Raw genomic sequence first — 23,092 nt, forward strand, 5'->3', positions numbered from 1 at the left:
GAAGGAGACCAGTCTGGAGAAGGGGGACAAGATATCTTACCTTGTGAAATGGGGAAATGTCTGAGACCTGTTTCCCCCGAAGCCCAGTAACCCAGTCCCAGCTGTGTTACACAACCTGCCACATAAAGTCAGAATGGATATGGGGACTACATATCTTGGAGAACTCAAGTTGCCAGTAGACATCCCCCACTAAAATGAGTTACGGTCTGTGCTGAGACAAGTTAGATCTCTCTGTCTGTTTCACTGTGTAAGCAGATTGGGGAAAATAAAGACCACAAACCACATAAAGAATGCCTTATCTTTTGTTCCTTTTCCCATAACATCCACTCCAAATCCACATGGAGACCACTGACATTGAGCTAGACTGACCTTGACTGACTTAGTTCTTAGGTCTGTGTTAATTAGTTAACAAGTCATGTCTCTGTAATTCTTAGGTTATGACAACACTGAAAGGTACCAGTGCTCTGTGTAGCACAGTGGGAATTGTATACACTATAACCCCATCATACAGCTGTGATAAATAAAGATCTGACACCAGAAGACATTCTTATATACTGCAATGTGACTTTAAAATGTTTTACATTTCATTCTGGTGATTAAACTAGTACAGTACTAGTACTGGACAGCAGATAGAGCAAAAGAACAGCCCAGGGGTTAGAGCACTGTCTGAGAAATTGGGAAACTCAGGACCAAGTTTTGACACTGCCTCACAGCACTCCTGTTGATTTCAGGCAAGTTATTTTAGCCTCTTTGTAATTCAGTCTGCTGATGCATCTCTGCTTCAGATGAATTTTATATTCATAAATGCAGTTAAAAATTTCTGAGGGCTCAGGATGGTATGGTAAAATGTCCAGGCCATGGATAAAAAGATGGCTTGGGTCTGACATAATTAATCAGTTCAGGGGCAGTGCCACAGCAACACAGTGGCTGGTTTCCATGGCCAGCTCTGCTCTGGGAAGAGTACATCAGCTTTTGTGGGAAACTAGCTGGCTCCATCCTGAGACAGCTCAGGTATTTCAGCACCACTTTCACGCAGCCAGAAGGGTCGTGTGTATGAATAAAGGAGCAGAAACACCCAGCACAGAGCCAGCCTGGATCTAGCTGGGTTTATGAGACCTGGCTTTGTACCAGCTGTGCCAGACTCATGCTTCCTCCCCAGCTTTTGCACCTGCTCCTTAGCGCCCCAGGTCCTGTGGGGCTCATTAGGTCAGGTACAGCAGTTCCAGCACCACAACGAGGGAGCCACGGTCTGTCTGCCTAAATGCTGAGGAGCAGGCTGTGAGCGAGGAGCAGAAAAATCTAATGGCTCTGTGAGATCAATGTAGCTGACTCTACAAGGAATTGGCACACCCTCCTGCATCCGAGCTAAATTCTCTGGAACTTCTTGGGTACTCCGTGATTTCATCCTCTGTTGTCTATACTAATGGGGTTGCTGCTTTACCAGCCCACCGGTACTTTCACAAAGTAGAGATGTGGCTAGAAACAGCTAAAAATCACTTGTTAAAGTTCTGCTTAAGACTTCAAGAGCCATCTTCCCAAGACAATGGAAGGGGCGCTTCAAATAAGAGGCTTTGGAGCGTGCCATATCACATTTTAGGAAGCCAAAAAGAGAAGAAAATAAACGAATCAAGATCTTAAAACCATGGAAAGAAGAAAGGAAGACAGCCAATCGTCAAACACTGCAGGAAAACAAGAAAGGAAAAGAGGAGCAGAGAAGTGAGGAGGACAAGGTTTCCCAAGGCTACAAGCAGTTCAGGGAAAAGGCTTTGCGAGGAGAGGGAGAAGAGCGGCGAAGAGGAGCCTCGGGGCAGAAGGTTCGGCGGTCCCCGGGGCGGGCGGGCGCTAGGGCCCGGCGGCGTTGGGGGCGGGGGCGCGGCGCGGGCTGCTGCCGCGGGCCCAGCACCACCCGCCCAGCGCGGTCCCGCACCGCCGCTGCCCCCGGGTGACAGCCCCTGCCTCGCCGCCTAAAAGCAGCGGGCGGAGGTGGTCGGCCGGGGGAGTCGGCGGAGCCGAGCGTGTGTATGTGTGGGGAAGGCTCGCCGAGAACACTGCCTGCATGTGGCCGGGAGTCCCCCCGCCTGCCCCGCCAAGCCCGCGCTTGAGCCCCAGCGGCCGCCGGCCCGCGCCTGCACGCGGGGGGCTGCCCCGCGGCGCGGAGCCGCTTTCCGGACCCGGCGGCGGGGCGGGATGGCCACGGGACCGTGCCGGGGAAGGTACGGGGGGGCGGCTGAGCCCCGGCGTGCCCGCGACCTGAGCGCCTGTGGGCGGGGTGCGCCCCTGCGCCGGGATAAATAGCGCTTTGCCTCGGCTGACAGCCCGTCCCCCGGGCGCACCGGGGTGTCGATCGCTGTCTCTCGCCCGCGGCTTGCGCGGAAAAGTTGCGGCTCTCCGGGACTGCTCAGGGGCCCCGATCCGGCTCCGACCTGGGTTTTTGATTTCTCTTTTTGTTTCCTCGGGGAGAGCCGGAGAAGGGGGGAGCACCAGGAAAGCTGGAGCCAAGCTTTTCCTCTCTTTCTCTCCCCACAGTGCAGGGGAGATGCTGGACGCGGCTGTGAGTTTACAGCGCCCGAGGAGAGGAGCACGAAGCGTGTGAGCTGTTGCCGGTCCACGCAGCAGGCGCTGCCCCGCGGCGCTCCACCGGCCCCTTCTTGCCCGAGGCGGCTCACAGCCCCGCACGCAGCCGGCCTCTGCCGCTCTTCTCTGCCGGCGAAGGAGGCTGCCCACCCTCCGCGGCCCAGGATGCAGTTTCGCCTCTTCTCTTTTGCCTTGATCATCCTGAATTGTATGGATTACGGCCACTGCCAAACCGGCCGCTGGAGACGCAGCAAGAGAGGTGAGTAGCGCCGTCCGCTCACCCGGGACAGCCGCCCGGGGCTGCGAGCACGAGCGCTTGCGAGGCAGGAGGGCAGCTATCGGAGGACTGCGCGCCCGTCCCCTCCAAGCCGAAGAAGGGGACCTCTCCGGCAGGTGAGCCCCAGCTTCCCCGGCTGCCCGCCCGCTGGTGGCGGGAAGGCGATCCCTCCGTGGGGCTGTCCGCTGCCCTCCTGCTGCGGAGTCCGGCCGGGAGGAGCGGCGCAGACGTGAGCTTCGGTGGGAGCGGACCGGCCGGAGTGGCGCGGCTGCTCTGCCACCCGCTTGGGGCTGCCGGGGACGTCAGGTGGTGGGTGCGAGTCCCTCGCCACACCCAGTCCCCCGCCACGGCCGTGTCCTCTTCCTCCTCCTCCGCGTGGCCGGCAGAGCCAGAGGTCTGTCTGGAAGCTGCCCGCCCCGGGAAGGGCACTGCGGGCAGCGACCGCCGGACCCTCGGCCACAACGAGGGGTGGAAGCGGATGGTTTCGCCATCGTACCTCGTCAGCTTCCAGCAGCCCGCAACTCGCTGTCAGCTCCCTTGTCCGTGAGGCGGACTTTGGGGCTGCGTTCTTTGGACCGTGTTTAGCATGACCGTGTTTCCGAGGCATAAAGGCTGCTTCTCCCCGTCCGTCCCGGGCATCCCATGGCCCCTCCGCGCTGCTGCCTCTCGACTCGGGCGGCTCAGTCTGGGGGAAGCCGCGGCGGCGGGGCTAATCCTGCCTTTTCCCAGCGCCGAGGGGATTTCTGCCGTCCACTGTTGCTCACAGCCTGCCGATCTCTTTGAGGAGAAACGAGCGGAGCTATGCGTTAGGGTTTAATCTGTTTTCCTAACATGCTGGTGTCGGGATTACGGAGCTCGGGAGCCGGAGCGGTGAGATGTGCCAGTACAGCACCCGTGTGGGCGAAACGGTTACTGCAGCTGTGCCCCGGCTGTCAGTGCAGCCGGGGACTTGGGCTTTGGGTTTGCTTGGGAAGGGCGAGATACTCTTTCAGTATAAAATATTTGTTATTTACATATTCTATACTATTTTGCTGTCCTTTTCCTTGTTATTTTTCTTGGCTGTGTCTCCACTTTCCATTTCTGAAGTTAGCTGAAAATCAAGCGGCTCAGCTACTGAGAAATTCTTGTTTCTGAAAGAACTGCACTTTCAGTGCGATTTACTTGGAAGGGGAAGGAGCTGACATCTCCAGTGTTAAGCTGGTACAAACAGTAATAAAACCGTGAAAGGAAAATACTGTGCTCTTTCGTGCATATGTTGCCTTCAGAGTAGGTGCAAATAAAATTATAAAGGATTTTTTTTTTTTTCCCCCAACAGATGGTTTTAAGAATTTAATTTTTGCGTGTGGGGCTAAAACGATAGCAGTGCTTTAGAATGACCAGACTATCTGTGCTAACAAAGGGTATACTGTGTCTTTAATTAAATGTGGAACTACTTAGAGTGCTGGCTAGACAGCGGAGGGTGATGGTGGCATTTCTGCTTTACAGCGAAGCTTAAGGGTTGCATTGTGGGAGTACTGAAATGAATAGACATCAAACTCCAGTTGTGTGAATTGTCCTCCTACAATAACTTAAGCTGGTTTTAATTGATCTTGTGTTTGCTGATTGATCTTAGACCAATTGTTATGCTTGTTGAACAGTTGGCTTTTCCAAAGGAGATTGATTTAAATTAGGTTTTAGTTTAGTTATTGGATAAATACCATCAGTATTGACAGTTGACTTACTGGCACTGTTTTGTGCAAAAGGTTTTGTTTTGTGCTTTGAAGAATGCAGTCTTTTTCAGTTAATAAGACTAAAGAAGTAAGCATAGCCAGTACTAAGCACTGAAAGCAAAATCTAAGAAAGTATTCAAATTATAATAGACATTTGCCATGACACATGCAGTCTGAAGTAATGCTTTCTTACAGGACCCAAAATTCCAATAATTTCACAATTTTTCCGTATCCCATCTGCAAATAATCAGGCATTCACTGTGGGGTACTGGCAGTTAAAATTTCTCTGGCATTCTGTTTTGTCTGTTACATGATCTCAGATGCTCCATAATATCATTTTCTTAATGAAATAATTTTTTTGGCATAGATTAAGTCTCCTGTGCGGTAGAAATCAATTGCATTCAGTCTGGAATTGTGGGCAAATATCATGTGCAGTTGATTTTTTACAATTATTTGTATTTTTAAGCAGCTAAATGTATAGTAAACTTTAAATATGTATGCCTGTGTCGGAGTTTTTGTGGATTTGTAGCTCATGTAGAATATTTTTCCAAACAAGAGTTCAGTAAATCTGGATGGGGACGTTCCCCAGATTTCTTCTTCATTCGCCTGCTTTCCCAAACCAAAGTGCAACACTGCAGTAGAAGTGGAATGAAAACTTAAGGCTTAGAATGTGGTTCCTACCTGACAGTAATTTGTATTTTGTCAGTCACGTCATTTAAAAGTTAGTAAATGAATTACAGTCTACAGATTCTGCTAACTCCGCTGCTGCTCTCAGTAACTTTTGCAGCTCATTGGAATATTGCTTTGCATAGTTGGCTCAGAGCAGAACCTTACTTCCCCTGAATTACTCCAGCAAATTCTCCATCTGGAAGTCTCTGTCCTGAGCAGATAATTATGGTTATTTGTCTTTCCTGCAGAAGCTATTCTAAATCATATTTAAGGGATACATAATTTAATGGTCAGTGGTATAATCTCACAGCTGGCTTAGCCTAATGCCAAAGCACCTCCTTTCCCTTTTGTGTTCAAGTGTGTACCTTGATTTTTCATTTCTCTTGGATACCTATGTTCTTGTTCATTTCAGTGAAAAGTTTTATCTACAGATAAGTCCTTAGCAGCCTGTGCAAGATGAGCATCTTTGTGTCTTAGCATTTCACTGAATATCATGGGGCACAGGGAAGACCCTCATCTTTGAGATGCTTACTACAGACCAAAATGGTCTGAAGTGAATGCTATTACCTTGGCTTACTGGGCAGAATGATGGTATTCTGCAAAATCACTGACAGAGAAGAACAGTGTTCATTGTAAACAGCCATCAAAAATTGGACACTAGCAAAATTCCATGAGGAAATAATAGTCCATGGGACAGCAGTGACTGTGCTGATGTGAAGACTCAAGTGTAGTACAGAGAAACTTTCTGGTGCTACTGTTGGAATAGTGACAAATGTGAGCAAGACACATTCACACTAGGAACTCTTAAGTTACTTATATCCAAGAGCTCAAAGAAAAACTATGGCTATCAAGTACTTATCACTGTAGCTCATGTTGAAGGAGTGTCATGAGGGCTAAGGTGCATACTCTTCTTCTGGGTGTGTATAAAGATTGGGGGTGATGTCTACCTGGACTTGTGTAAAGTGTTTGATACTGTCCCACTTGGTATCCTGGTCACCAAATCGCAGAAGTGTGTACTTGAGGAGTGGACCACTTGCTGGATAAGGAAGTGGCTGGATGGCCGTACTCCTGCAAGGACAATGCTAACTCCAAAAGGGCAATTTATCACCTAACAACAAAGAAGTCAAACTACAAAGAATATCTTTTAATTGTCCATCAGTATCCAAATGTTTTACCTATTCTATTCCTCCTCTCTTTACACTCAAAACATGTTTTACATTTGAAGGACAGCTAACTTCTTGTCTGCAGGTTACATCTTAAAATCTTTCAGGGAAGCTGCATGTTGAGATGCACATTTCCGTCAGGTGTTACATGAAATGCTTCCAACAGAACTTGTAAAGGAGCTAAGGTGTAGTCTAGAGTAGTTTCCCAGAAAACTATGGTTAGTAATAAAGTAGCTTCTGTTCCTTAGCCCGACACTACTTAATTATTACACATGATACACGCATCATTACTAAAACAGCAAGAATATCCTAACATCACTGAAAAGTCCAAACCTTTAAACTTTTGGCTGCTTGCACCTTATTGTCTGGTAAATCTGAGAAGTTTCTTAAACTAAAAACTCAGCAGAAGTCAAAACTTCTATGTGAACGACTGATCACTGAAGTAGCGAAGGATGCAGTGTTACTGAGGAGGATCAGTTCTCAGGTGCATTGTAGAGATTAGCAGAAGAGATGCTCAAAACGCCAAGAGTGAGCTCGATGGGTGTGTCTTGTCAGACCTTGAAGCCTCTGCTTTTGTAGTAAAACCTGTGAGGGCGATTTACACTGTGATGAAGAACCTGCATTTGTATGCCCGATAAACTTGGCTTCATTTTGTTTGTTTTGTTTTATTTTCCAAGACTTGACTGAAATCTGCTACTAGAGCAGCTTCAAATGCATGAGAAACACCAAAGTGAGTTTTTGTACTAGCATAGGGAAGCTAAGATAATCACAAGGATGCAGTTTCTCACTTTATGTCACTTAACATATACAGGCCAGCATCACAACTAGGATAAAGTATGTCAGCATAGTGGTGTTTGCATAAGCTATTCTTACTGAAAAATAGGATCTTATATAAAAGCTAGAAAGATGAAGAGGAATTCACTATCAAAATTCAAGGCATAAAAAAATATACAATGGTCTTTCTGTAAGATGTTTCTCTGTTGTGGTTCTTCTCTTGCTCTTTCAGCCAAGAGTCTGACCATCCCATGGATGTCTGCATTTAATTTCTGATCATCTAGCTATTTTTTAATGCCTAAAAACCTTAGCTAACCATAGATGAGACGGGACTGTCTGGTCAGACCTGCAGACCATCACGAGCTGCCAATTTTTCCCAGTGCACCATGCACAAACTTGGAAGATTATATCTGCCCATGACACTGCCTTCCAAAAATGCATCCTTGGTTATATGCTCCAGGAGTGGGATTCATGTGACTATGTGTAATTATCTGCAACATGAATCTCTACATTCTGTTATAACTGATGTTGGTGCAGTCCATGGTACAATTTAACTCATCCTGCAGTATGTGTCTCTGCCTACCTTTACTCAGATAAAGCATACCCTACATTCAGCTAATCATAGAATGGCTTAGGTTGGAAGGGACCTTAGAGATAATCTGTTCCAACTTTCCTGCTGTGGTCAGGGACACCTCTCAACTAGACTTGGCTGCTCAAGGGCTCATCCAGCCTGGGCTTGACCACCCCTAGGGAGGAAGCATTCACAACCTCCCTGGTCAGCCTGTTCCAGAGTCTCACTGCTCTAGTACTTGTTCTTTCTAAGATCCAGTCTAAATTTACCTTCCCTCAGCTTTGAACTGTTCCCCCTTGTCCTATTGCTACTTTATATTTATTATATTTGTAGTTAAGATGTACACATCTTCATTGTTAGTCCCTAACATAGTCTGCTATCAGCTTCAAATAGGAAGGGATCTGCCACATCTAGTCTTCTCGTGTGTATTAATTTTGTGTTGGTGCAGCTCTTAACTTGAACACATATGGTGCCTGAAAGTTTTACCTTATATTAGAGATTTATTTAGCTGCAGATTTTTTTTTTTTTAATGCTAAATTAAATACCTCAGGCATGCCCTCTCTTTTCACCTCAAAACTTTTGTTCAAGCACAGTTGGAGAACCTTCTGTATTTGTCTAGGCTCCAAGTATTTGCTAATCCTTTTCCTAGTGAAAAGCATGACTTCATACATGTTGGCTGCTGATAATGCACAAGTGTAACAGCTTGACCTTTTCATCATGGCCTGCATTAGACACCAAGATTAGGTGTTGCTATGGTTTGCATACTCATTTTCTCTGTAGTACTTGTTTAGCAGATGAAATGCTTTGGGAAGCATCAGCTGGGTGTTGCAAAGTCACATTGTGCATATGGAGTAAATCTATCACTTTTGGGGACAGTAGAGGTAGGTTTGAAGCATGTCTGCAGGTGATTTTTGGTGCGGTGCATAGAACAGGCCTGTGCTATGATATTGTGGTGCTTGGATTCTAACTGATCATCATGGACTGAGTTGAACCTGCTGCTGTTATCCACACCATGCTGCAGTCATGACAGCCTCAAAAATCAGTCTGCCTTTTTGGGGCACACACTCGAGACACTATGTTTTTGTATGGGGTAGAAAGAAGTCTGTTTTCCTCTTGAGGGCGAGCAGAGTTAGGTACTTTGATTATGTGCTCAAAGAGAGGTTTTTGAGAGCTCATCTGTTACGATCTGGTGAGCAGTGCAAAAAATGCTGATGCTCTTTGCTTCACTGTAATAGAAGATATATCTTTTGGTAGCAGGCAGTTTGCAAACCTTGGCATCCAATAATTGATTAGTTATGTATTTCTTTTTGATATACCAGTTTCAGTAGAGCCAAGTGCTTGATGTGTCTGTAAGCCTGTCTTTTTATGAGGGAATGGAATTTGTGCCAGCTGCTCTCATTCCTTCTTACATTCTGCTTCTATGGGGTTTGTGTGTTACTGTAACAAATAGTGTAGGTAATCACAGGTAATACTTAGGAAAGGCTTGCAGTTCTGTTAGTATGTTTCAGAATAAACACCTCTAATTGAATTATGAATGTTATTTGAAGAGGATAATAGCAAATCTCTTTTATGGTTAACATAAATCCAAAACATATGAAAATCCTTCTAGTATGATTTTCTGTTTTTTTAAAATAATTTTTACTCTCTAGAATTAAAAAATGTAAATCTGAAAATAATCCAGAGCATATGGTTTAGGGATTATGAGCCTCAAATTTACCTTGCAGAAAATTTTTTGTACTTAAAAAAAAAATGTTGAGAGTTTCTCTGTCTGGATAAAAACCAGGCCCACAAGGATGTAGTAGAATCAGAGGAAAGGACCTGAAAGGTAAATAGTTTGTGATACCACATTTTAGGTGTTGCCTGAGTAGGTGTGGTGTTTGTTTGGTTTTTTTTTACTCCCTAGGCAGTTTCATGAAGGGAAACATCCAAGCAGACTGTGCAGCAATGAAGACAGTGTCTGTGCTTTTTAGATGTTGGGGGAAGCTTGTACTGTGCAAAGAGAAAACAGTGGTTGTGTTAGGGAATTGCAGTGGGGCAACAAAATATCAACTTCCTATTTTCTTCCTCCAGCTGAAATGCTGGCTGAAGCATGTTACAAACCAGTATACACTCTGTTCTTACCTATGGTCTTTTCCACCTCATGGTTGCCACCTCTGAAATATCCAACCTCCCCAGCCCAGCCACGTCAGACAAGTGGCTGTTGTGCATGCAGAGACGAATCTGCACGTGCACAGTGGTGCTGACAACACTCATGCACCTATGCTAAAGTTTACTGGGCAGCTTAGGAACAACTGGGACAGCAGCTATGCTTACCAAAGATGGGTAGTACTGACTTGGGCTGGCTTCTTTCTTGGTACTACTCCAAACAGATGTGGGTAGATAGGCCATGTTTTCTTCATCAACCTATCCACTTAACCTAGTGGCTTCACTGGCAGGCATGGAGCTAGGAATGGGAGTTAGATTCATCATATTTCACATTGCCTACATTGAGATGACACTTAGGGATCCCAACTGGAATGATGCAGTTTAGCACTGACACTACTTAAACAATGACCCATAGATTAAGGTTGCCAGAGCAGAATCTGTTCCAGGTTTCCCTCCCCTAACAGACATGTTCTCTGGCCTTTCATTACAGCTACTGTAGACCTGGTTTAGGTCTCTCTTTACACAGTGCATGTTAGTTACATGATGGACATAGACTCAGTTTTGACTCTGCAAGACTCTGCAGGATCACAGCAATGTGCCCAAGCTGCTTTAGGTTGTGTTCACAAGCAGCACAGCAGCTACTTGTTATTAGTTTGCTTAAAGCTGTTGCCAGTTATTGCAAAATAGTTAGAAATAGCCTGTGATCTGAGACGTGTCACTCTTGCAAGGAAACTAAACCTAAGGAACATTTTAGAGAGGGTTTGTTTATTTATCTGTAAACACAAAATTACATGTTTTAATGCTTGCATCAGAAGCATTCTTAGGAGGTGGTTTTACCTCTAAATTTGGACCTTCAGGAGAGCAGAGGGGTTGCTCTCATTGTTAGTCTTTCACATGTAGTACTTTTGGTTAGTACTTATATGTGTTAGTAGCAATGGTAATAGAAGACAAATCCCTCTTTTATGTCACTGCTAAGCAACATTCTAGTGTTGGAAGCATCTAATTGAGATGGTGCTCCTAGGCAGGTGCTTTCCTTTCCAACTGGAGTGCAGCAGCTTCACTGATGCTGTCTCTCACTCTCAAAAAGACTCCCAGTCAACAGAAGCCTTGACAAAGCTCCTGCTTCACTTCTTCCTCCTATTCAGGTTTCCCAGAAAACAAACAAACAAAAAGCTGATGATGCACAGCAGAAATGAAAGGTAAGAGGTGAAATCAATGGGAAGATAAAAAACTAACTTTGTCTGGGTGATCTGAACCGCTTAAAGTTATGAAAATCAAGTTCTACACTGTGCTGTTTTTTGCATCATATGAGTTCCTCTCTCCCCATTTTTTTTGTTCCTTTCCAAATATTTACAAACACCAAAGAGTGAATTGTGAATGTAATGATGAATACACTGGAGCCAGCTCTGGTATGACTTGTTCTGTTGTCTGTTTCAGGCATAGTCTATATTTCTGAAGTGGTGCTTGCTCTGGTGTATTACTTTCTTATGCAATATCACTGCTAGATTCTGCAGCAAGGCTAGAAGTCAGGCACTTTTTTAAGAGCTGGAGTTCATTTTGCTAATGCTTTATTTGAGAACTCTTTTTTTTTCTTTTTTTTTTTTTCTCATTCCTTTCAGCTCTTTCCATCAGACTCCTGGAAAAAACTCGTGCTGCTTCCAACTTTTATTTCAGTTATTGTAACATTAGCAGTGGCATCAATATGTAGGGTTTTTTCAGCTCTTGGAAAAGGGTTGAAATGTGACTCTATTAAACCTGAATCTGTAGACAGGTTTGGTTTCATATTGTTTTCTCTTAATAGCTTTCCAAGCAGCTGCTAAGTGAAACTACTGCATATTGAGCCTGGTGTAATATGAGGCTCATTGGGTAAAATAACATTAGTCTGGGCTACTTAAACACACTCTGGAAGGCTTAAGGAGAAGAGGAAGGAAAATATTTGAAGAGATCAACTGGATGTGGTCGAATACAAGTAATGTCACCTGAGAAGGATTAGAATTTGCCAAAGCTTGACCTGAACGAAGACCTCCATTTAGGGCTTGTGTTCCTACTTGATCAGCTGCAGTAGTTTTACCATGCACAGTCTTCTACCAGCAGGCAGAGAGTGAAAAGTTCAGTGATTTACTGAGCTTCTGTCTCAGCTACAAAAATGAAAAAAAAATTTCCCAGTTTAAAATTCCTTCTTATTAGCTGCAGCTGGCTTTTTCTAATTGCTAAAGTCTTAACATTTTTTTTTCCATCTACCTTCTGTTGCTTTTATCCTTGGTGGGAGCTCAGTGTATGCACTAGCTGATAAACAGCTACATGTGTGGTTCATATTCTTAGACATGGACAACTGCAAAAAACTACCAACCGAAAAAACTCAACATGCACTGACTCCTCAAAATCCAGGGAGAAGACCCAGTGGAGTGGTTAGTAGCTGTGATACTTCATCCACCAGGGACATTGTTTTCTGATTGTGGGGTTAGAAAAACCAGCAGCCATCTATTAAACCAGTAGCCAGGACATGCCTACTGGTATGGTATCTTTGAAAATCACTTTTCTGTTTTCTTGACAGTGTTTTGGAGCGCTTGTGCACCTCTCTGAAGTGAGGAGTATGTCTTGAAGGTGTAGAAATAGAGTCATGGGGCTGTAAAGGCCTGAGTTCCTCCATGATGTAAAAGAGAATGAGGATGAGAATGAGGGGATGCTTAGCACCTCTGAAGAAAGAAGTCAAGAGTGATTTTTTTTTTTTTAAACTCAACTCTGCTATAGAATTGGGATAGGAGTAGAAGAAAATCAAATTCTTGATTGTGCCCACATCGTGTGACTGGATGTATTTCACCACAGCCCACTGCTGTAGCCATTCCTGCTGAATCTGAGGTTTGATCATTGAAGGATGAGTAGGAAATACTTCTATATGCACATTTGGGGGGTGGGGAGGAATAAATAAATAAAGCTTATTAAGATTAGAATTTTTCAGAAGAACTACTTCAGTTCATGATTCTAGGTCTAGACTCGAGTGTCACAGACAGGGAATATCCTTAATGTGGAGATGCACTTGCTTTCACCAGCAAGAGGTGTCTTACGCTGAGCAGTGCTTCTGTTCCATATGTAGGCTCCCATGTACATTTTCAGTACAGAGTTTCTGTTTCAGCAGAAAGTGATAATCAGTTCTAGAGTTTTGTGAAGTTCAGCATAGCATTTGCCTTTCTGGGCTTGATTTTTTTTTTTTTTTTTCTCAAAAATACCTCCCAGTCCCAGTTCAGCCTGGCAGATTCCTTAATGAGAAAAAACACACAGTGAGATGCAGTGCTGTGGAGGAACAGTGTGGCTCTCAGGAGACTTGTATTGCAATGATTTAATGTCACAGCTATTTAGTGTTAGCCACCTTCTGCACTTCCATCTTGCACAGGTAGCTTATGAAATTGGGGCTGGGCAGTAACCCTTTTACTTAGCCACAGTTGACTTGTTTGTCATCATTACTTTTTACGGTGTTAGTTTGTTTCTTGATTTTGGCCCTCATGCTTAGTCTGTAACAGAAACACTATCTGCTCTCTCCTTGTAGTCACCACGTAGAGATACCAGGATATTCTGCTGGGTGAAATAATTTCTCTTTTGTTTAGATATGTTTAACCAAGGAGAAATCTGATTAGGTGAATGCTCTTGATAGTATTCAGGTACATCCTAGGGCTTTGCATTTGCTGTTTGATGTTTCATTTTACAGCTTTGCTTAAATGCTCTGCAGGGATTGTGGTTTAGTGGTTAGAGCATGAAATCTGAACCCAAGGTGCCTGGTTCTCTTACCAACAGAGCTGATCAGTATGTTTAAAACCAGATTCTTCTACCTCACCACCCCCATAATGGATTTCTCTGTGTGTGTCTGCAAAGAAGGTTCCCCCCCCATATCCCTTCTTTCGTCTTCTCTCTCTTCTTTTCTCTTTCTGTTTTTTGTTTTTTTTTTTTTAATAAATGTCAAGCTCTTAATCAAGCACTGCAAGTCTTCCTTTCACTACTGTGTCTCAGTTACCCTGCTGCAGAGGGTAGCGTTCAAGTCACAGTGCAGTTTAAATTCTATCAGTGGTTTGCATGGCTAAAGGATCCAGGAGTGTTAAGCCCTCGGCATGTGTATGGTTACGAAGAAGGATACTAAGCACATAAATAAGTTCCCTGCCTCAAAGTGTATTGACTGAGCACAGACCTTCATGTAGAACGTTGCCTTCATGTAAAACATTACATTCAAGGCAGTGATCTAAGATTTAGAAAATGCTGGCTCTGTCTGATCTGAGGTCTCCTGCATTCTCATGTCTGTCAGAGGTGAGGTAGCAGAACCTCTGTAACTTTGCATCACTGCTCTGTAATGTGCAGAAGGTACTGCTCTTTTTCTTTAATTACAAGATATGTGTCTGAAAAAGGGGTTTTTATCCTGACATTTTATTGACTTTCAGCTGCAAAGGATGGGACATTTCATATGCAAGTGCCTACTGATTTAATGCATAGCAAGTAGGCTGATTTAATAATAATGATAATGATAACAATAACAATAATAACAACAATAACAACAACAACAACAATAATAATAAACAACCAGGTTGGAAAGAGACCTTCAGATCATCGTGTCCAACCCCTCAACCAATCCAACCCACCTAAACAACTAAACTATGGCACCAAGCACCCCATCAATTTAATTGCATAGCAACAATTTACATATCCATATAGAACAGACAGTGTTTTATTTCATACCATAATAAGGTCATTATCAGATTTGGAAAATGACAGCAGGCTTGAGACACCTGAGACTTGAGCTGTGAAATTAAGATGTTTCAAAGAGCCTTGCCTTTAAAGGTACTTAGCTGAACACCTACTGACTTGAAAACTGTTTCTGGTTTCAGGTAAGTTAAAAAATTAAAGGCATTCTCAAAATTAAGGAAAGTATATCTCTTATACTATAAGAAAAACATGTGACAGATTTATCTTTACCTCACTAGAGCTGCCAGCATCATTCCTTTAACCTGAGATTATTATTATTCACATTACAAGACTTGTCTGTTTTTAAGACAGAACAACAACAAAAAATTAGTCAGTAGCCTCTTGCCAAAGAACAGTTTTAGTTCCTGCTGGAGATGCACTGCATGGCAAGCTTCCCACCTGCACCACTACAGTTGATACATATTTTTTACCTTTTTGTTTTTTTTTTTTTTTTTTTCCATAAAGGAATTGTAATTTGGATTAAAAAAGGCCCTGTGGATGTTAAATGTCATTCTTTCAAGATAAGAGCCTGCCTGCTGTGATATAAGTGGCTCTGAAATACAGAAGCTACTTCATTAATTCAATTTTTAGTGGTATTCCTGCAAGATGAGAAGATAAAGCTATAGACATCTGAACAGCAAATATACTCCATCTGTTCTAGGTCAAGATTTCCAAGCCTGGTCTGTCATCATTCTTTGATGACTAAAACTGATGCCCTGCGCTGACAAGAAGAAAGCTGACAGAGTATTTGCTGGATATTTTGAATGTGCTGTGTATATGGAGGGTGTAAAGCACAGTGCCATTGGATGGAATGGATGTTTGAGGAGGGTGGGAACAGTGAGAGTTGGAGTTGTCTTTTCCATACACCACTCTGTAGCTCAGATGTGTATATATGTATGTGGTAATATATTTATATTTCCAGAGTTAAAGTTTTCCAGTCTGCTGTTTCTCCACTGTGCTTAGGTACACCTGTTTTGCTTTTCTGCCTTCCTCATTTCTATTTAGAATGCTTTGCTCCTCCTCTCCATCATATGCAGCCCTGTCATAGTGTCTGGCATTTTATCACCTTTTTTTCCAAGCATCTATGTAAACTCTTTAGTCTTGTCTGCAAATTCTTCATTTTTTTGGTGAACTTAGTGCTGAAGCTTGCATATTTATTTGAGTTATCACCTTCTTTCTGTCCCTTACTCTCCAAAATCCCCTTGTCTTTATTGAAAAAGGTTTATTGGTTCATTTTTCTGTTTTGTAGGGTTTTGAAGTCTTCTAAAATTTAGCAATTTGAATTTTTCAAGGAGCTCTATGAATTAAGGTTTTGCAATGATAACCTATGGTTTTACTAAAGATTTAGAACAGGATGGCTGTAATGATAAAGGAGGTATCTCAGCATGCAGAAGACCTCTTTTCTCTTCCTGACTCTCAACTTGTGTGACCTTGGGGAAGTTCAGTCTGCTGTGTGTCTCTACCTTCCTTCACTGGAAAGCAGGACTACACCTTTGCTCCCTGCATAGGCTTGTAACAAGGCTACAATGGTGAAGACTCTGCAAGTCCCTCAGAAGAAATACATCCAATTCTGTTGTTTAGTTCTGTGTTTCTGCTTGCGTTTTGCTACCTACTTTTTTGTTGTTGTTCTGATGCTTGTAACTTGGAAGACCTGTTCCTTAGCATTCACTGTTTTGGCTTTAGTGCCTTTATCCAATGTGTTCTTTGGAAGCTTGTTCCATAAACAGCTACACGATGATCAGAACCTCATGCTTGGATTCTAGAGCACTGTCCTGTTTAAGTTGCTCTGCTGGGTTCTTAGGGTGAAAATTGAGGGACAATCCTGGCCCTATGAAATGAATGGCTTGTCTTCTGTTGGCTTGAGTGGAATGAGGATATCACCACAGGTTAACAAGTATCCATATGTGAAATGCTGTGACATTTGGATCTGTCTGTGAACAAACTTTGCCTATCCAGTGATTTTCCTGGGCTGGTAGCGCTGTGTTCCTTTGCTTATTTACCCGCTGTAGATTATAATGAGGCCTTAGGTACCTTAGAAATAACTGAGGTGAGCTGGTAAACAGTGCAGAGCCACACTTGTTACCAATGCTCAATAAAAACCAAAAAGAGAATAGGATTTCCTTTAGGTTTCTGGATTTTGTTTACTCATCATAGTCTCAGCCTGTATAATCTTACAGGCATGAATGAGATTAAGTAACAGACACTTTTGTTAGCATTGTTTCAGACTTGGCAGTAAATGAACCGTGCCCTTTCCAGCCTTTCAGTAGACAAATGCTTCATATTTTATTGCAACAATTTAGCTCCTGACATGAACTGCAGGCCCATTAATCCTGTAATATAGTGAATAAGATTGGAAAAATACAGGTTGTAAATATGTTCTTCATTATGAACTTTAATACCAACCAGATCTATATTGTGCATTCTAGAACATGGTAGTCAGAGTGTACTAAGCAACTAGCAAATTGTTGACAAGGCTCATCTGCTATTGGTTTATTCAGGGGTTAAGAGCAAAAAGCCTTAAGACACTGCAACTGCTTGATATTATATGTTGATGCCTATCACATCTTGCTGGACACAACGTAAATAGATAGCGCCTGTGGCTTTACCTTCAGCTCAGTATTCATTGAATCTGGGAACAAGACAACTTGAAGACTGTGTGAAGTCCTTTTTAGTAAGTCAGGCAGAAGAAAAAGACTACTCAGTTCTGAGAGCAGTTGCATTTTCACATTGGGGATAATAATAAAAATACAATTCTAGTCAATGAAGCAGTAAATTCAAACTCTTCTGTTTAACCATGACCTTTTAATTTGGGGCTGGTTTTTCCACCCCAATTGAAATCTGAGAGTCTCAGATCACTTAAGAAGTGGGAAAGAATAAATTCCTCTTTATACCATGGCATGTGCCACAAGAATCTTAGAAGTGATGATCATTATGTTGTCTCAGTGGCCATATGTTCAATTGGTGCTGCTCCACTGGGAAAATGGACCTCCAAACACTGGGCTCCAAAGTGGAAAGTGTACTCTAGTGAATAGCCTGTGGACTTTATCTGTAGCTCATCTGTAAGGAGCATTCATGTGGGAAGGAAGCTTGAAGGCCCTAGGGATGGGGCATCTTCCATGCTCCAGGGTCTTACCACTCTCATCATAACAAATGTCATCTTTGTATTTCGTCTGAATCCTCTTTTAGTTTAAAATCACTAGCTCCTGTCCTATTGCAGTTGGCCCTGCTATAAGTGACTGTCCCTAAATTTCTTAGAGCCTCCCTTTAAGTATTTAAAGGGCACGATAAGGTCTCCCCTGAGCCTTCTCTTCTCTGGGCTGAACAACCCCTACACTCTCAGCCTTTCCTCACAAGAGAGATGTTTGATCCCTGTGGTCATTTTTGTATCCTTCTTTTGGGAGAGCCACGTCTGTTCTGAGGACACCAAAGCTGGACACAGTGCTCCAGGTGGGATCTCACCTGAGCAGAGCAGAGCAGCAGCATCACCTCCCTCAACCTGCTGTCCACACTTCTTTTGATGAAGCCCTGGATGTGGCTGGCTGCCTGGGCTGCAAGTGCACATTGTCAGCTCATAGCCAGCTTTCCATCCATGAGTACTCCCAAGACCTTCTCCTCAGGGCTGCTCTCCATCCCTTCACCCACCAGTCTGTACTGATAATGGGGGTTCAGGTGCAGGACCCTGCACTTAGCCTATTGATCGAGGGCCTTCATTGTGTTATGTTTCAAAAATTTTCTGAAGTGTGTAATTGCAGAAATGGTCCCACTGCCTACTGCAGAGTTTCATTTTGGATGTATTGAAAACAATCACTTCTTTCTTTCTTTTTTTTTTTTTTTTTAATAAAATTTCCCTTTCTTCCCCATGGAGTTTGGCTGTGTTGGCTTACAAGTTAGACTTGCAATACATTTGTGAAAGGACAGTCCCTGTATAAATGAAGAGAGATTCTTTTGAGGCCTCCTAATTATCACTTAATTAATAGAAAATGCTGTGAAATTCTGATGTTGCACCAATGTGCTGCCATGTTACAAGTTCCATGGCACTGGCAACTGAGCAGGAAAGGATGCAGTGAAAGAGCTTGTAGCCTTGCTGTGTGTCTTTCTTAGCTTCAAGCCTTTCCTTTAGGACCGAGATCACTGCTGTCACAGCAAAGAGAGGCTAGTGAGGAAAAGAGAGCAAAGACTTAGTGTGTTTGGTGGAGAGAAAGAAGTGGGTTTTGTTTGTGGTGGTAGGTTAGGCAGAGAGATATAGAAAAAACCTTGTTCAGGAGAAGTGGACAACTGTCACAGAAAGTATCATTTAGTACAAATCAAGGCAGATGTCAAAGATGTCATCAGTGTACAAACAGCCATAGAGAGCAGTACTGACTTTATTGGCATGGGGCTTTGGGGTGCAGTTTTTCCTGGGTCTGACAAAGTGCATTGTGATCACTTTGGAATGAGACTTCATGGAAATACACTGACAGCATGTGCACAGATCTGGAAAACATTCCTGTGTTTGAAGTGGTTTAGCAAAATTCATTTATTCATTAAATCAAGGGTTGTGTTTAGGCTGCAGGACCTGATGGCCCCCAGAATGTGCACTGGGCTCCTCACAGTCATATGTAAACTGCCTAACTGCTCTCAGCTGTGCTATAACAAATAATGGCACTTAATACCTAGCAACAGTAGTACCTCTATCTGTAACAGTAGTAGACATTCCTCTAACAATTCTTCAGAAAAAGAAAAAAAAAAGAGATCCCTCAGAAAATGTTATTGAGCTTTCTTTGTATTTTTTAAAAATATTTTTTGTCACTGCTACTTCTAAGAGCTGCTGTTACACCTTGGCTGCCTGTTGTGGGTGTTGCATTGCTTGCTTTGAATAAAGGGCACTCTCTCTGTTTTTGGCAAGTACTTTGCCATTGGGAGAGGTTCACTTCTGTGTTGGTACAGTGATGAACTTCAGAGGTTGCTGATGCAGAGGAGGATGCTCTATAACCATTCCTGGATACAGAGGTTCTTGCTGTGAATCATGTGTTGTGAATCCCAAGGCAGTGTACAGTGGACAGCTCTGTCTTGTCCCCTCTAGGGGCTGTCACATTGGCTAGAAGACCAGCAAACCCTTTTGCAGTAGCATTTGGTATTGAACCTTGCTCACTGTGTGTGTCTGGGCTGCAAGAGCAATGAAACCAAAAGTTCTGTGGCAAGATTGCTTCTGTGTTTTTAATTGTTACCTGATCTGTTGGAATGTTTCAGAGACTGAACCGAGGAGCCCAAATCTGCTCAAATGTATTACAAGGCCTGGGAGGGTACCCTGAAGATAGGCTTGTGGTGGCAGGTAATACAGCTGTGCAGTCCTCTTAGAAACAGTAGTGGACATATTTGTGTGAAAAATTGCATGCTTGACGCAAAGATGTGGTGAAATCTCCTGAAAGCTATCATTGTGTACACTTTCATTTTAACTCAGATCTGAAACAATTTTTTTCCCCCTCAACAGCCATGTCTGAGCAGATGTAATGATTTTGATGTTCTATAGTTAGCCCATTGCTTAGCTAATGATTGCTCAGCAAAGAAGCCAACAAATCAAGAATGTAAAGAGCATAGTGGCTCACCTGAGAACACTTACTGTGTGTTGTGTTTGACTTTTAATTCTTGGTCATATGATTGCTACATAAAGTGTTCAGGATTTTATAACTACAGAAAGGAGAAAAAGTGTAAGAACTGGCTTTCAAAGGAGGGTCTCTTCTTGGGTTCACCTGGAGATGATCTTCCTTTTTGCATTCAGCATAAAGCCAGTGAAGTCAAAATAGGAAGGAAAAACTGCGGTAGTGACAGATGATGCTATCTGCTTGATAAAGCATTTGGCTGGGAACCTTACATTCACCTAAGGCTGGCACCAGCTTTGTAACCTGCAAACAGGTGCTGGAAAGTGAGGTGATCAAATCTTCCAGCATCTGATAACCTTATCTTTGTCTCCTTCTGAGCTGAACGAGCCAGCGATGGACTCAGTGAGACACAGATCTGCTCAACAAACCACCTTGCACAGCCTCATCTTTGTGGGCGTGTAACATGTTACAGGCTGAAGGCTGGTGTGTGAGGATAACTGCCTTAACTGGACTGTCCTTTAGCACTCCTGTCCTGTCCTCCTAGTTTCTTCAATGTATGTAGCTCTAGTGGCCAGCATCTGAGTGAGATTCTGTCTTTGTGGCCTGTTGGATGGTGCCAGTACCTGTGCCAGTGCAATGCCACTCTATTTTTTCTAAATCAGCTTTAATTCCTCGTTATTTGGGTAGGATGCCTTGCAAGAAGATAGTCACCTGAACCTTGAGCACACTTCTTGAGATCTTTTCTCATAGCACTCATGTTGAGGTATGGTGTATGAAGGGATTTTCTAGGTTCATCACAGAACATTAGGAGTTGGAAGGGACCTTCCTGCCAGAGCAGGATCACCTAGAGTAGGTCACACAGGAATGTGTCCAGGTGGGTTTTGAATGTCTCCAGAGAAGGAGACTCTGCAACCTCTCTGCGCAGCCCATTGCAGTGTTCTGTCACCCTCACAGTGAAAAAGTTTTTCCTTATGTTCACATGGAACCTCCTGTGCTCCAGCTTGCACCCATTGCTCCTTGTCCTATCATTAGACTTCATTGAGCAGAGCCTGGCTCCATCCTCCTGACTCTGCCCTGCACACCTTTATCGACAGGAATGAGGTCACCTCCCAGTCTCTTCCTCGCCAAGCTAAACGGACCCAACTCCCTCAGCCTCTCCTCATAAGAGAGATGTTCCACTCATGCTGAACTCCACTGCATTCAGGAATTGCATGTAAGACCAAAGCCTAATTGCTTTAATCAGGAAGTCCCGAAGGGTGTAGTAGAGGAAAGAAGATGCTGGTGTAAGAGGGCAGAATGTGGCAGCAAGAGGAATTAGGGATTAGGATGGAGCATGGTTATGAATGTGTGACAGGATAGCAATGTATACCTTAAAGAAAAAAAGACAAACTGTTCCAAACATCAGGAGTTTTGCAGAAGAAACACCTCTTCATTGACTTGAACAGCAGCTAACTTGAACAGCAGCTAAATTGTGAGTCCCTGGTTTAATTACTGTTAATGATGCTTAGCTCTCAGCATTATGACTTTTCTATTTGTTACAGTCAGCTGAAATACAGCTCTTGACGTTGTTTCAGTTGTAGGTGCTGATGACAAAGTTTGTGCATCCTATAAATGCATGGAACTCTTATTAATTGGTGGTAGAAGCTACAATCCATATTTTAAATAAGTAGCATAATACAGCCATTCAGAATTACACCACAAGAAAGGGAAGGGTTTAATGAACTCCATATGTCTGCTCTTAGAACTGCTGGAGTAAAACTTTGCTGTGCCACATAATGGTAAACCACCAGTGCTATAATGTATTTGGGGTCTTTCAAGAACCTTCTTTAGAGACACGCTTCTGACAAAGGTTAATTCATTAATGGATTCAAGCCAACAGGATTATGGTTTGTATTGTCACAGTAAGCATCAGTGTTGCTAGCATTGTCCCTTTAACTGCAAACTGAGATGTAATACCTCTGCTCTTGTGGGAAACCTAATTTTTGATCAAGCAGCAGCTTTTCAAGTATATCACTTGCATTTTTAAAACAATTATGTGAATGCATATCTTAGTTTATCCTCTTTCAGAGCAGAGATTACCAAGAGTAGGTACACACAGGAAAACCTGCATCAGTGATAATTTTTACACAGAAGTATTGATGAACAGTTCTTAAAAGCATCTCCCTGGCTAAACATTTAAATAAAGCATCTCTGTTTGAAGAAATTAGTTACTGACAGGTAGCTAGCCTAGGGCTGCAGTGTGTAAGTGGTCTGCCTTCCTGCTCCTCCTTCCCCCACAGACAGAACTTACACCTGGGAGTACTTCTGAGCCCGCTGACCCTACATGTGTGCTGCCTGGCCTGGCCACTGCTCTTCTAGTGAGGATCAGATCACTGGATTCTGTAGTGACATTCCTGTGGGGAGAATGCTAAGAAAAGCTGTAGCAGTCCCTGCTTCGCTCGCAGCCCTTAGCAGAGGCTGGTAAGGAATGTGCGTGCCCACATCAGCGGATGCACTGCTTCCCATCCAGATCTAGCTGGCTCAGAACGGCAGAGCAGCACTGAGACATCTGTGAGAGGGGATAGAAACTATCCATGGACCCTGGGATCGCAATTCTTGTGCTGTAGGAGTGGAATGTGTTTTTAACTCCTGGAGAGACAGAGAGTGCATATAGACCATCTCCTTGAGTGATATCACATCATTATCTCATGATAGTGAAGGAAACCAGTTTCCTCAAAACTTACTGGAGTTGCTGATATTTCTAGAAAGCAAGCAATTGGAAATTCTCCATGATCCAAGAAGTAGTTCATGCATTTCAGTGTTGTTACACAAAATGACTGCAAACCTAGATGCTGCTTATATTGTTCCTTTACAGGCTTTTTCCCTTGAGAAGTGAAGAAAGAAACATCATTGTTTGCTCTTTTATT

General features: G+C 43.4%; 1 protein-coding gene across 2 annotated transcripts in view; it reads left to right on the plus strand.

The window, feature by feature from the left end:
- The first annotated feature begins 2,669 nt into the window (after nucleotides 1–2,669).
- RSPO2 (R-spondin 2) overlaps nucleotides 2,670–23,092 on the plus strand; it is an 80,995-nt gene continuing 60,572 nt past the window's right edge. For both annotated transcript variants that reach the window (XM_054167325.1, XM_054167326.1), the window contains exon 1: nucleotides 2,670–2,833. In XM_054167325.1, coding sequence (XP_054023300.1) covers nucleotides 2,740–2,833 — 94 coding nt within the window. In that variant the 5' untranslated portion in view covers nucleotides 2,670–2,739. The remainder of the gene's footprint in view (nucleotides 2,834–23,092) is intronic.

The sequence above is a fragment of the Dryobates pubescens genome, chromosome 14 (assembly GCF_014839835.1).
Source record: "Dryobates pubescens isolate bDryPub1 chromosome 14, bDryPub1.pri, whole genome shotgun sequence".
Lineage (NCBI taxonomy): Eukaryota > Metazoa > Chordata > Aves > Piciformes > Picidae > Dryobates > Dryobates pubescens.